Source organism: Phocoena sinus, chromosome 4, assembly GCF_008692025.1.
Source record: "Phocoena sinus isolate mPhoSin1 chromosome 4, mPhoSin1.pri, whole genome shotgun sequence".
Lineage (NCBI taxonomy): Eukaryota > Metazoa > Chordata > Mammalia > Artiodactyla > Phocoenidae > Phocoena > Phocoena sinus.
In genome coordinates, this window is record NC_045766.1 from 9371682 (window position 1) to 9387218 (window position 15537).

General features: G+C 41.5%; 1 protein-coding gene across 1 annotated transcript in view; it reads right to left on the bottom strand.

The window, feature by feature from the left end:
- The window catches only part of PLCL2 (phospholipase C like 2), a 198800-nt gene that overhangs the window by 26558 nt on the left and 156705 nt on the right, over positions 1 to 15537 (bottom strand). The window contains exon 6 of the mRNA XM_032630463.1: positions 7596 to 7705. Coding sequence (XP_032486354.1) covers positions 7596 to 7705 — 110 coding nt within the window. The remainder of the gene's footprint in view (positions 1 to 7595; positions 7706 to 15537) is intronic.

Consider the following 15537-nt stretch of genomic DNA (forward strand, 5'->3'; position numbering starts at 1 on the left):
ATCTATTGCATTTCTATACACTAACAACAAAAGATCAGAAAGAGAAATTAAGGAAACGATCCCATTTACTGTCACATCAAAAAGAATAAAATACCTAGGAATAAACCTATCTAAGGAGGCAAAAGACCTGTACTCTGAAAACTATAAGACACTGATGAAAGAAATCAAAGATAACACAACCAGATGGAAAGATATACCATGTTCTTGGATTGGAAGAATCAATATTGTCAAAATGACTATACTACCCAAAGCAATCTACAGATTCAATGCAATCCCTGTCAAATTACCAATGGCATTTTTCACAGAACTAGAACAAAAACAATTTTTTGAATTTGTATGGAGACACAGAAGATCCCAAATAGCCAAAGCAGTCTTGAGAAAGAAAAATGGAGCTGGCAGTATCAGGCTCCCTGACATCAGACTATACTGCAAAGCTCCAGTGATCAAAACAGTATGGTACTGGCACAACAACAGAAATATAGATCAATGGAACAGGACAGAAAGTCCACAGATAAACCCATGCACTTATGGTCACCTAATCTATGATAAAGGAGGCAAGCATATACAGTGGAGAAAAGATAGTCTCTTCAATACATGGTGCTGAGGAAACTGGACAGCTACATGTGAAAGAATGAAATTAGAATATTCTTTAACACTATACACAAAAATAAACTCAAAATGGGTTAATGACCTAAATGTAAGACCAGATACTGTAAAACTCTTAGAGAAAAACATAGGCACAACACTCTTGGACATAAACTGCAGCAATATCTTTTTCGATCTGTCTTCTAGAGTAATGGAAATAAAAAGAAAAATAAACAAATGGGAACTGATTAAACTCAAAAGGTTTTGCACAGCAAAGAAAATGAAAAAAAACCCCAAGAGACAACTATGGAATGGGAGAAAATATTTGCAAACAATGCAGCTGACAAGGGCTTAATTTCCAAAATTTACAAGCAGCTCATGCAGCTCAATAGCAAAAAACAAACAAACAAAAAAGTAACCCAATCAAAAAATGGGCAGAAGACCTAAATAGACATTTCTCCAAAGAAGACATAGAGGTGGCCAAGAGGCACATGAAAAGATGCTCAACATTTTTAATTTTTAGAGAAATGCAAATCAAAACTACAATGAGGTATCACCTCACACCAGTCAGAATGGCCATCATCAAAAAGTCTACAAACAGGGAACTTCCCTGGTGGCGCACTGGTTAAGAATCCACCTGCCAATGTAGGGAACATGGGTTCGAGCCCTGCTCCGGGAAGATCCCATATGCCGCGGAGCAACTAAGCCCGTGTGCCACAACTACTGAGCCTGCATACTAGAGCCCATGAGCCACAACTACTGAGCCCGCGTACCAAAACTACTGAAGCCCATGCACCTAGAGCCTGTGCTCCGCAACAAGAGAAGCCACCGCAATGAGAAGCCCACTCACCACAACGAAGAGTAGTCCCTGCTCACCACAATTAGAGAAAGCCCGTGTGTGGCAACAAAGACCCAACTCAGCCAAAAATAAGTAAATAAAATAAATAAATTTTTTAAAAAGTCTATAAACAATAAATGTTGGAGAGGATGTGGAGAAAAGGGAACCCTCCTACAGGGCTGGAGAAAAGGGAACCCTCCTACAGGGTTGGTGGGACTATAAATTGGTACAGCCACTCTGGAGAAGAGTATGGAGGTTCCTTAAGAAACTAAAAACAGAGCTACCATATGATTAAGCAATCCCACTCCTGGGCATATATCTGGAGAAAATCATGGTTCAAGAGGATACATGTACCCCAATGTTCAGGATTTTTATGAAGTGCCAGTATGAATTCTGTGAGTTTTAGACGTTTATTAAACTATGTTATATCCTTTTCTTTGCGGGGTGGCTGCTTGTGTTTGTGTATTTGTGTGTGTGTGTGTGTGTGTTTGACAGTTTTACTCTTTTTGCTCATTTCATCAGGAATATGGGAAGGAAGTTCTGCAATGATTTTTTTAAATTTTTTATTTTATATTGAAGTACAGTTGATTTACAATGCTGTTAGTTTCACGTGTACAGCAAAGTGATTCAGTTATACATATACATATATCTATTCTTTTTCAAATTCTTTTCCCATTTAGGTCCTGAAAATTCTAACAGCCCACCAACCTGGAGAGATATAAACTGAGTGTCTTTCTCCTTTTACTTCTGTTTGATGGAGAAGAAGAGATGATGGGACAGGGGGTGGGAAGAAAGAGGTGAGATGGAAAAGTTAGGAATGGGGCTGACACACAAATATATAAAGCAATGATTTTCAGACAGTGCAAGACAGGGAGCCCTGGGAGAAGGGGTATGGACACAAGGTCCAGCTCATTGCCTGGAGAGCTTCCCAGAGCCCAACAGCCCCTCTTTGGAGCTCAGGGAGGCAAAGCGGCTGCAAGGGTAGTGGTGGAGAGGGAGGGAGGGCTACAACAGCTATTGTAAATATACAATAGGATATTGTACCATGAGCACAAAGGGAGGGAGAGGATATCATGAGCACAAAGAAGAGAAGCAGGAAATTCAAAATAAAAGCCCCACCGGACAGGATTAATGGCAGATTAGATGCTGTAGAACATACAGCAGTATTGTTTGAAGACTAGAAAACTTGAAGACTAGCATTGCTTGCAGCACTAGAAACTATTTAAAAAAAAAAAAAACAGCAAAAAGGCCTAAACAAATGAACAGTGCATCTGTGACTTATGGGATAGTATCAAGCAGTACATATGTACAAATGGAGTCACAGAAGGAGAGGGGAGAAAGGGTAAAACAGAAAAAAAATTAAAGAAACTATGGCTGAAAATTTTCCAAGTTTGAAGAAAACTGTAAATCCATATATAGAAAAACCTTAAAGGACTCTAAGCAGAAAAAACATAAAGAAAGCCACACTAAGGCCCATCATGATCTTTTTTAAAAAAATCTAAAAAAAACAAAGACCCCAACAAAAAGATGCTCAAACTCTATACACTTATTAGACTTGCTAAACTGATAATAACAAACGTTGACAAGGGTGTGGGGTAACTGGAACTCTCATAACACTGCTGGGGGCAATTCACAACGGAACAGTTCATAAAGCAGTTTGTAAAGCAGTTGGCAATTTCTTATAGAGTCTGATATACACTTACCATGTGAGCAATTCCACTCATAGGTATTTACCCAAGAAAAATAAAAACATACGTTCACACAAAGACTTGAACGTGAATGTTCATTGCAGCTGTATTCTTAATAGGTAAAACCTGGAAGCAACCCAAATGTCCATCAACTAGTGAACATACGAAGTACGGTACACCCATAGGATAGAATACTATTCATCAATTAAAAGGAATAGCTTACTGAAACATACATCAACTTGGATGAATCTCAGAAGCATTATCCTAAATGCAAGAAGCCAGGCACAAAGTTTATTACTACACGATTCCATTTATGTGACATTCTGGAATGCGTGAAACTAGAGATGGCAATCAGACCAGAGATCAGCAAGGTGGGGGAGTTTACTATGAAGGGGCACAAGGGAACTTCTAGGGATGATGCTCTATCATCACTGTGGTAGGTTGCATGATTATATACATTTGTCAAAATTCATTGAACTGTGCAGTTAAAATTGGTGGATTTTATTTTATGTAAATTATACCTCAACAATGCTCATCAAAAAAGAGAGGATGGTGCTATCTAATGAGTGTGAGGTCTTGAGGGCTGGCTTCTGAATTAAAGAAGCAATCAGAAGCCTGCGGGAATGAATTACACCCTCTCCCCAGTTATGGAGCAGAAACCCTAGAACAGGACATTTACAAACTCTGAGAAAGCTGGGTCTAAGTATCCGAACAAAGGCTGTCTATGACCCCAGCTGAGATTTCTCTCTTCTCCGCCATTCCCTCAGGCTACAGAAAAGCATGGGCGATTTCTTGGACTGGTGGTGAGAGCGAACCAGTTTAAATATTGAGCTTAGAGCAAGCAACATGGGAACTACAGTCCGGTGACGTTTAAACCTGGATAATGGAAAAATAACAATATGCCTAGCTGCCCACCCAGAAATATTAAAAAGTGCTAACTCATCTCTCATAGCAGAAGGGCAACCAACAAAGCTTATAACTGAAATGTATAGCTTTCAAAAACCCAACAAAATGACTCCAATTAACATTTTTCATAGTCTCTTTTCTTAACCTCAGAGGGATTTTATAGGAAAGAAAAACCTCTAGGGTAAAAATTGTTCAGCAATTCCTTTAGTTTCTTTATGGTTTGCTTTTTTCCTGTGAAATTACGTGAAGTGAAACTTAGTACTTAAAAAAATTAAATAGAGAAATTATAGTAGGATTCTATCTACTGATACACCTTATTTCATAATAACTGAGACACTAGTACTTATGAGACATACATACCACTATTTTATATACCACTAAGGAAGAAAATCACTCCAATTTAACTAGGCTACAATGCAAAGATGCCATGCATTATAAGATACACACCAATATCAAAGATGTGAAAAACGGGAAAAAAGTATGACTCAGGATCAAAAACATGTATCTCCATCCATCCATCCATATGCATATAAAAAGGTTCCTGGAATAAGGTCACTTACATTTAATAATAATTATTTCTCAGAGGGAGGATCTGAGGTCATTTTAAAACTTATCTTTTATACATTAAAAAAGTTCTTTAAAATGAAGACATATTTACAAAAACAAATGAATGATTTTTATTCAAAGAAAAAAAATGACTGGAAGTAAATATGCCAAGATGTTAACAGCGGGTCATTCTGGATATGGAATCAGAGGTGACATTTCTCCTTCATTCATTTCTGTATTTTAAAGCAACTCTTAAAGTTGAAAAAACTAAACAAAGCTAGCAAGGACTCATGAAAACTGGGCTGGACATCCTTGGACGAAAGGAGTTTGTGGCCGGGCGCCTGCTCTGGGGGTGACCCATCACCCCGGCTCTCACACTGCAAGTCCTTCATCCTGCGATGATTGGCCACCCTGCCTCCCTTGTTGTTCACATGAGTGGGGTGATTCAGAAGGAAAGACACTTCTGATTTGACTCTAGAGTGGCGGCACTCAATTTTTTAGGGCGCCTGCGAATCCCCTGAGGAACGTGTCACACAGCCAGATTCCTGCGTCCACCCCTGAGATGCTGACCCAGGAGGTCTGTGGTGGGGCTTAGGAGACTATGTTTTAAGCACCCAGGTAATTCTTACACCTGGCCTCACAGCTCCGGGGCTCCCTCAGCACGTCTGGAGGGAAAGTCTGGAACCTTCCCCAAGCCTCTGTGCCCCCATGAGGGCACCCGCTGCCAACTACATACCACACAGGGCCCTGGAGGGCTGGACTCCCTCCAAGGTCTGTGCAAAGAACGGGTGGTGAGGGGAACTCAAGGGACCCATCCCCTCCTGCCAGGAAAAGGCTGGGAGCTCAACTCAGACCCAAACTCATGTCTAAAACTCCACCGGCACTGATTCTTCTAAAGAAAGTTTAAACCCGAGAAATATGCAGCAATGAGAAAAGCCCTCCTATTGTACAGAAAAGACACACAGACCTCTCCAACTCTTCCCCACTCAGCGCTTGGGTTCTACCATACTCAAACATCAGCTACGGCAAATACTACCCTGGGGGTTTTAAAAAGATCTATTACCCTGTTCTATACGTTTGTTTCCATATGTACGTAAGTCTGAGGTGCTAATTCTATCTCCTGGACATAATTCAAAAGAAAACAGTCTCCTCAGCATAGCTGTTTGGTTCAATTTCATGTTTCTAAAACCTGAGCCATTACTTTATGTCAGCTGTTTTTCATGAATATGTGCGCCAGCCTCCCATTTTCAGGGGTTCTTAGCCCAGTACTTCTCAAACTGTAATGTGCGTAAGAATCCCCCGGGATCTTGTAAAAAAGGCAGATTCTGACTCAGCAGGCCTGGGGCAGGGCCCGGGAGTCTGCATTGTGAACAAGCTCCCAGGTGAGGCCCAGGCTGCTGGTTCCTGGACCAGAATGGAGTAGCAAGGATAGCTGACAGATGAGAAGTTGGCTCCCTGAGTCTGTTTTGCCTATAATAAAATAAAAAAGCCAAACGAGCATTTGTTTCTATCACAGGGCTATAGACAACGATGCAATCATTTCCTGAGGTCTGCAGGAAATTGGTAATGTACAACCCCATCTCTGGTTGGGAGTGAGTCAGCAAGTTGTAAAGCCAAATTCCTCTTCATGGTAAATTTTTCTATCTGCTGTTTACTGAACTGCAAATGATCAGAGTTAAATACTAAGCAGACGATCCAGAGATGCAAAAAAGTACATGTGTAGGAAGGGAAGTATTTGAAGAAGTTTAGAAAATGACTTACTATAAAAATGAGTAAGGGTTTAAGATGAGAAAGTGCAAGTTGGCTAGCTCTGAAAGGGTGACTTTTCATTAAATTAAATCAGAAAACCCTTGTCAGCTGCAGGAGGGATTTTTTTTTTTTTTTTTGTCTAAATTGTAGTTTATTATCATCTACATGTATGTATTTCCCAAATTTTTTTTACATGAGTATATGTTACTTTGAAAATTAGGGATGCAGGATGGATCTTTTAACTTGAAGGGGAACAGAGAAATTAAGAGGCAGCTGTGATAATGTCTTTTGAATTCAACTGAGAAGAAAGTTTGGAGGGTGAACCAGAGAGTAATTTTACATTGAGCTGTCCAAGGCCCAGAGTGAAATAATGTTTCTGTGTTATTATTATTCAAGGTCCCAAACACTGAGATAAAGAAAAGATCAGAGAGACAAAATGCAAAAAAAGTTCCAAGGCACATACATAACATTAGTTTTAAAATCATGTCATATTATATATACCACAGAGAAAAAGACTAGGAGAATGTACAGCAAAAGACCCTGGACGGTGGGACTATGTTTACCTTTGGTTATGCTATTTTGACATTTTCTATAACGAAAAAATTACTTTTATAATAAAGGTAATAAAAGTTAATTTTTTCAAATGGTCATGCTGAGATAGGAAGATGGAAGGAAAGGAGGGAAGGAGGGAGGGAGGGAGAGAGAGAGACAGACAGAAAGAAAGGAAAAGAAAGAAAGAAGGAAGCAGATAAACAAACAGATATAGATGGTTTCTCCCTTGAAGGGAAATTTTTTTCAAACAGCAATTCCTTTACATATTTCTTTTGATTATGCCCCCCACAATTCTATCCTGCTTTTTCCCTGGGATCATATTGACATTAAGGCTGTGATTATACTTTAAAGCATTGAATGAAATCTGAAGAACTAGAATCTTGAAATTCCCAGTCATTCCTCTGTAATCAGTGCTTTCTATTTCACATGTAGCAACTGGCATTTATGAACTTTACGATGCTTTAAGGACGAAATGCAGATCCTTTCCCTTCTTGGCAGAATCCACAAGGTGCCAACTGCTCGAGTCCCCTGTTCTCCCTCGGAGCTGCACCGCCCAGCTACTGTGCCCACAGCAGACTCTCCAGAAAGCAGAGTTCTCATTCGATTTTTGTGACCATGCCATAGCTTCAAGTGGCTGGTAATGGACAGTGCAGGAAATGGTATACTAACAGGAAGAAACATGCTGAACAAGGATGCAAAATCACCAGCATCAGAAACAACTCGGAAAATACCTTTAAGATGGTAATATTCCAGGTAAAGCTCTCCACAGCTTTTTGCAGTTTGCGTTCCTTCAGACCTTCCTTGGTGCCTATGCTGTGCAAGTGTTCATGGAATTCCATGGCTGAAAGAAACAGAAAGACAAAGGATATTACTTCCCCACCCAATCTGTGGTAATGAGCCGGCAATATTTACTTATCTAGGTACAGCTGAAACGATTCCAACCTCCATTGAGATTTCATAAAGTGCCTATTTAAGAATGTAACAATGGGGGAAACACTGCAAATTCACGGCATCCGTGAGGCAGAAGGCGTCTTAGAGGTGGGTGCTCATGGATTGGAAGGGCTGCAGGGCACAGGTGATCGTCCTCATTCTTATGTTACAGATGAGATGTCTGAGGCTCAGCCAGGTTCAGAGACACTGAGGCTGTGGAGGGAGCAGCAGAACAGCTGGACCAGAATCCAGGTCTTTGGAATCTCAGAGGCAGATTTCAGCTCTGCCAAGGACACCATGTTGGCAATTAGGGATGAAAAGAGTGCAAAGCAATGCATCTCCTGTCCCAGTAAAAGTCAATCTGAGGTCAGACCCCAAGCCTACTGTAGAGGGGAGGGGATGAGGAGAATGCCCAAGAACTCTAACTCTCAATAATTAACATAACCAATGCATATTCCCCATCCTCATTCAAAATAGCCTGAAGGCACGAGTGGCGTGCCAGTCCTTTTCCTGGATTAATATCATTAAAACACATGGAAAGTTTTCATATTCACCTGCAGTCACTTATCCCATCTCTGGCCAATGGAAACCCCGCAGGTGGGTTCCTAGGTTCTTCTGAAATCACTAAATAGTCTTTGATATGTCCCTTGCTTTCCAGCACAAGATGTTCTAGACCTACCAAGTACATTTCTCATCACAGACGTGGAACCAGGCATTTCTCCAGGGACCGCTGGACTCTTACAGTGGGGAATGGTGTTTAAAGACCACAATCTGGGGGCTAGGAGTGCGCACTGTTACTGAGTTTCCACTGTTTTCTAGGCCTTTATATTGAACAGATCTCAGGTACATGGAGGTTTTTTTTGTTTTTTTTTTTTGCGGTACGCGGGACTCTTACTGTTGTGGCCTCTCCCGTTGTGGAGCACAGGCTCCGGACGCGCAGGCTCAGCGGCCATGGCTCACGGGCCCAGCCACTCCGCGGCATGTGGGATCTTCCCGGACCGGGGCACGAACCCGTGTCCCCTGCATCGGCAGGCGGACTCTCAACCACTGCGCCACCAGGGAAGCCCGGAGTATTTTTTTAAGGGAAGAATAAGATCTTACTCATACTTCTAATTCAAACTTAAATATACAGGAATTTTACATAATTTTTAAAAATCTTATGCTTATTTCTTTTCTCTTAGGTAGACAATCTTAATTCTTAACCACACAAACATAACCAATAGTAAGACCGCTAAATACAATTTAAACTCTGCATTTTTTTTGTCCTTAGAGTATCTCACTGAGAATGTACAGAAGAAGTATTGTGTTCTAAGGTCTGTCAGAGTAATTACTTTCTTTATGTGGATATGTCACTTAAAGTATAATCCCCTTCATTTGTTTCCTTTCCCCACCCACCACTCCCTTCATTTGTTTCCTTTCCCCACCCCCACCCCGCCCCTTATGTGGCGGGCAGGAAGTGATTTTGCTTTTTTGGGTATAATTTGTTTTATGTTTCCAAAGTCAAACTACATATCAGGGTGCATTCAGGTAAATCTTACTTTCTTCCTGGTCTCCTCTACTCTGACCCCTCCCTCCTCCTACGCATTTTTCTTAGTTTTATATTTATCCTTTATTGCCTTGTTTCTCCTTGAAAATCTAAGCGAACGTGTTCACATATCCACAGTCCTCCCTTTCTTGCACAGAGCCAGCATACCACGCACACTGCTCTGTACCGTGGTTTTTCTCCTCAGGTAACTACGTAGTGGAGATCACTCCCCGCCAGTGTGTCAAGCTCTTCTTCACTCTTTTTCTAACACTTACACAGGCTCCCACATTGTTTGGATGAGCCAGCATTTATTTAACCAGTCCTCACTGATGGACATTGTCTCCAATCTTTTGCTATTACAAATAATGTTGGAGCAGCTGTAATTTTTACAAGACATTTCCGGCGTTCTTTCGTACATTTTTACTGTTCAGTTGGGCATCCCGATTTCTAACTCCCTTTCTATGCAACATCGTTTCAGAGCAGCTCTTTACATCGTGACTGACAGTAACTTTATTCCTTAGTGTCTTTAAACAGTGAAGGAGAGTTGACACAAAGGATAAATACGGTAAGCTGCCGATCTAGTCTTCCTTCTTCTCTATTTTTTCCCCTCCTAATAGGAACTATGGCCCTAATTCCTGTCATGCTATTAAGGCTTAAGAACCTCCCTGGTTTCAAAAAAGAACAGTAATTAGTAAAATTCATTACATTGCCTAGGAAACTACTACACTGACCACTCTCCTTTAATTCAGCCTCTCTGTTGCCAACACCCCAACTTGGTCACTAAACCCCCTCCAGCGCACTGCTGTGTGGCCTGGCTCACATGGGGGCGCTGCATCCCCCATATCTAGTTCTGACTTTCCTGGATGTGCTTGGCTTAACAGATGGGAAAAATAGACAGACAAAAAATAATAACCACGAGTAGGTGGCGATGATGTTCTAAAACCCAGGATTTCTGCTAGAGTAAAACACACACACACAATGTTTCCCTGATCCGGTCTGAGAGACTCCCTGGCGTGTGCCGTGATGACTCAGACCCGCTTCCTAGAACATGGCCAGATGAGGCCCCGATGGTAGGACCCCAGTGGGTCTTAAGTTTTAATACTTCAGCACGATCTGGATTTCAGGACATCAATCGTTAATATTCATAATGTTTCTATTTCGGATAGTCAGGAAGCATTATGGTCTTACAAGCATCACTGAGGCTCAGTGGATGGACGTCTAGACTGGAACACGGGAAAGAGAAGAGACACAGGAGAAGAGGTGAAGCAGTAACTCTCTGTGTAACAAGAAGGTATAGAGTTGTATGGCCTCCGAGGGGCGTGAGAAGGGAAATGGTTGTGACATTATCATGGGACCACACCACACAGCTGCCTGACCAGAAGCGGGCTTTTTGAGACGCTTTCTTATTACAAATCTCAATACTGGCACAAAGATGTGACACAATAGTACTGGCGGCTTTTTCAACCACCCAGATGTATGCTTGGGAGCCTCTCGCCACTGGAGGCAGTCGGCTTAACTCGCCTTGCTGACCATCTGACCACTAAGGTGATGAGACGGTGACCGGAACTGCCCCGCGGGGCTTCACTCCAACCAACAGGTAAGAACCTGCAGGTAACACAAGCACAGAACAGCCGAAGGCGGGAATGCCGAGCTCAAACAAATATCTGTCCTAGATTTTAAGAAAGCAGCTTTCAGAAAGTTCAGAAGAACACAGGGCCAGAGGCTGCCTTGAGAAGGACTGAGGACTCAGGGAAGAAACACAGTCAAGATGATAAAAAATGATACCGATTAGGATGAAATGGAGAAACTTTTTTTTTTTCCTTTGGTCACACCGCGCAGCTTGCAGGATCTTAGTTCCCTGACCAGGGATGGAACCCACAACCTTGGCAGTGAAAGTGCAGAGTTCTAACCACTGGACGGCCAGGGAAGTCCCATGATGAAATGCGGAAGCATTTAAGGAAACAAGTATAGCTGTCTAAAAACCTCATATTCTACATGTCTATGAAAAAGTGAGACAATTCCCCCTTATCCTACCCCTCTTAAAATATCTATAGCCCAATAAAAGTCCACAGGCAAGTGAAAAGTGTATTATTAATGAAGCTCTTTAAAAATGGGCACAAAGAGGGGCTTCCCTGGTGGCACGGTGGTTGGGAGTCCGCCTACCGATGCAGGGGACGCGGGTTCGTGCCCTGGTTCGGGAGGATCCCACATGCCGCGGAGCGGCTGGGCCCGTGGGCCATGGCCACTGGGTCTGCGCGTCCGGGGCCTGTGCTCCACAATGGGAGAGGCCACAACAGTGAGGGGCCCGCGTACCGCAAAAAAAAAAGGCACAAAAAGGTGATTAGTTGAAAAATGGAAAAGTTACGTTAAAAATATAAAACCCCACATTTTAAAAAGTGGTCAAGACCATCAGTCCCATTATCATTTATTTCACTGTCTGGTTTGCTACATAACACACCTGTTTCTTTAAAAATTTTTCATATTATTAACTTATAGACTAATCTTTGCAAACATTCCGCCAATCCACTTATATGTAGTATATGTTGATTTAATTTTTAAGAAAAAAAAAGGATTCTCACCTTGATCTATACAGCATGATTGTACTTTTCACTGCTCCCCTGTGATATGCAAAGTCCGGGCCAAAGACATGATCAAGGGAAACAAAAGACAACTCACCAGGCGCTTTACACCTACTATATAGGAAACTTGGAAAGAGGCTATAGAACTTTCCTGAGGAAATGGTAAAGAAAAACTTGAATATTGGTTTGTCTGAGCCCAGTGGCCTAAGGTTTCCCAACTATCATGCATTATTTCTAAACAAGAATCCCAGCCCTTAATATGAACTCTTGGTTCCATGTCCTGGCTATTGTAAATAAAGCTGCAATGAACATTTTGGTACATGACTCTTTTTGAATTAAGGTTTTCTCAGGGTATATGCCCAGTAGTGGGATTGCTGGGTCATATGGTAGTACTATTTGTAGTTTTTTAAGGAACCTCCATACTATTCTCCATAGTGGCTGTATCAATTTACATTCCCACCAACAGTGCAAGAGTGTTCCCTTTTCTCCACACCTTCTGCAACATTTATTGTTTCTAGATTTTTTGATGATGGCCATTCTGACCGGTGTGAGATGATATCTCATTGTAGCTTTGATTTGCATTTCTCTAATGATTAATGATGTTGAGCATTCTTTCATGTGTTTGATGAATGGATAAAGAAGATGTGGCACATATATACAATGGAATATTACTCAGCCATAAAAAGAAATGAAATTGAGTTATTCGTAGTGAGGTGGATGGACCTAGAGTCTGTTATACAGAGTGAAGTAAGTCAGAAAGAGAAAAACAAATACCGTATGCTAACACATATACATGGAATCTAAGAAAAAAAAATGTCACGAAGAACCTAGGGGCAAGATGGGAATAAAGACAGACCTACTAGAGAACGGACTTGAGGATATGGGGAGGGGGAAGGGTAAGCTGTGACAAAGTGAGAGTGAGGCATGGACATATATACACTACCAAACCTAAAATAGATAGCTAGTGGGAAGCAGCCGCACAGCACAGGGAGATCAGCTCGGTGCTGTGTGACCACCTACAGGGGTGGGATAGGGTGGGAGGGAGACGCAAGAGGGAAGAGATATGGGAACATATGTATATGTATAATTGATTCACCTTGTTATAAAGCAGAAACTAACACACCATTGTAAAGCAATTATACTCCAATAAAGATGTTTAAAAAAATATATGAGCTCTTGGGATGGTTGTGTGTATCCAATAATTACACTGTGAGGTAGAACACTGCAGGGGTATCAGACAGGCACTGACCCTGTTCTAAGGGAATACAAGGGGAGAGAGAATGAGATCATGCCATGGAACTGGGTCTGCCCAAATATAACAAAGAAATCTGATTATATGTCAAGATGCGAACTGCATTATTCCCTTGATATTAAATTACCAGGAAATCTATTCTAACATGTCACAGGAGGTCTTCACATCAACGGTGCATACAAAGAACCTGTCTGGGTTAGATGTTAAGTAACGTTCTCCCAATTTCCTAAATTATTTTCAGCAAAGAAACATTAGCCCAGTGAAAACATCCTTATCTTATTAAGAAACATAGAAGCAGCATCTCTTCTCCGCCTGTAAGTCAAACCATCTGTCTGAAGAGCAGAGTTTTAAAGTAGATGGTGAAAATCAGATAACTAAAAACTTTAAGACTAAGTTACCACCTTCCTTCCCCTGCCCCCCACGAAGAAGCTAAGTTGTTTTCATTTTAAAATTTCTTGTTCTTTAGTTACAGTTTGAAGGTGGTGGGGTTAGGAGCCAGAGAAGAGAAAGACAGACAGACATGGGCAAGACAGTCACGATTCTACTTTTTTTTTTTCTTTAAATGACTGGCCCAGCTCACATATACAAATATCTATTTCTAAATTATTCTATCTCGAACAAGATTATTTTTTAATGCTTTCTAGTTTCACCTTTTTTAAAAAAGGACTCCAATATGAAACAATCGGGAATATTTACTTGAAGAGATAAAACTGAACTATTATCTCAGATTTCTTTAACAAGTGGATTTTTCACAATAGTTCTCTATTTCTGTAATCAGTAGTCAATATTCATAACACTGAGATGCAAAAGGTCTCATCATTTTGGATAATGAAAGTAATTTCTGATGCTTGAAGTAATAACACTAGTTGGTCAGCCAATAACATGTATTGATCAAACTCCATGTACAGGGCATTTGACCATCTGCTGTGTTGAGTCCCATTAAGACCCATTACTTACACGTGCTGAACACTGTAAAAAGCTACAGACTTCTAGAAGCATGGGGAGAAAGCCAGGGTAAGGGGACTAGTGCTTATATTATCTGCTCACTGACAACCATTTCAGAAAGAAATCTTTATAACTTTGTTCTGGAATACAATGGCTGAGTGTACAGGCCTTAGAGTAGCAAATAGGGCAACAGCATTACAATGATGTGAGAACATGTACAATTTCTGCTTTTTTTAATCAATGCCAAAATAAGCTCTGTAGGTGCAGTAGCAAATTAGGATTTTTGTATGAGGACTCATACTATGAAAGGGAGATTCTGTAGGAATGCAAGGACTATGTATTACAAAGTGAAACTTTACAGAATAGATTACAAACAACTGGTAATGTAAAGATTAATCTTAAGAAATAAATAACCAATCAGAAAAGCTGAAATTTCAGAAAACTTGAGGACAACCATTCTGTGTTTTCTCCTTAGTGATTAGAGAGAAGATGAGAATAAACACCTCCTCTGAGAGAGCTGACTGCCCTTGTCCTTATTATAAAATTGTAAACAGTTATGTTGAAAATTTACATAACAAGGAAGAAAGGGAGCTCTTATCATTTCCTGCCAGAGTGTGCTCAGTGGAGTGACAAGAATGATGAACTCTTGATTAAAGAAAGGTGATCTGGGGGTGCCTGTCCCCCACAGACGGGGCCCAGGAGCAGCCAGCACGGCTCAGCCGCGGCCTCGGGGTGCAGGCTGGGCCTCAGGACGCCTGCACCTCCTATTACTTTGCTCAGGAATAAGACCTGGTCGCTCGTGGTGACGGACCTCTGGGCAGCTTTGGGAGGTTAGTTCTGCTTCCCGCCTTCTTACTAACTACACTATTGATTCCACAGACAGGCAAGCATCCCTTTGTACTTACACAAAGTAACTATCTGATTTTTGGCATGTCCCTTGCTTACCAGTTACCAATGTGTCTTTTGCCTGCCTCTCTACGTTGCTGATACTTTAGGGTGACAGGCCCTGCACTTTGGGACGGGGACCATCCGTCTACACAGGTGCAGTGCCTAGAAGCCGCCCTCACAGGCAGGCTTGTAATAATGCTGTTAAGTGGAGCCTTTACAGTTCTTAAAAGGATAAGAAGATGCAGGAAAACCACCCAAACCAGCTCCTCCTGAGCTGGTAGAAGGGCAGACACTGCAGTTGCCAGACCATGTCGGTAAGTGAGGCAAGAGATAACAGCTAATTCTGGCCAAAGAAATTAACATCTTCATTAAGTTTTAGAACATTTCACTTGAAAACCCATACTAACTAGGTAAACAGTCTTTTGAAAAACATGACGTGATACAACTTCACGGTGCTACATCATTTAACAGTCAAAATATACGGTGGGGGGCTTCCCTGGTGGCGCAGTGGTTGGGAGTCCGCCTGCCGATGCAGGGGACATGGGTTCGTGCCC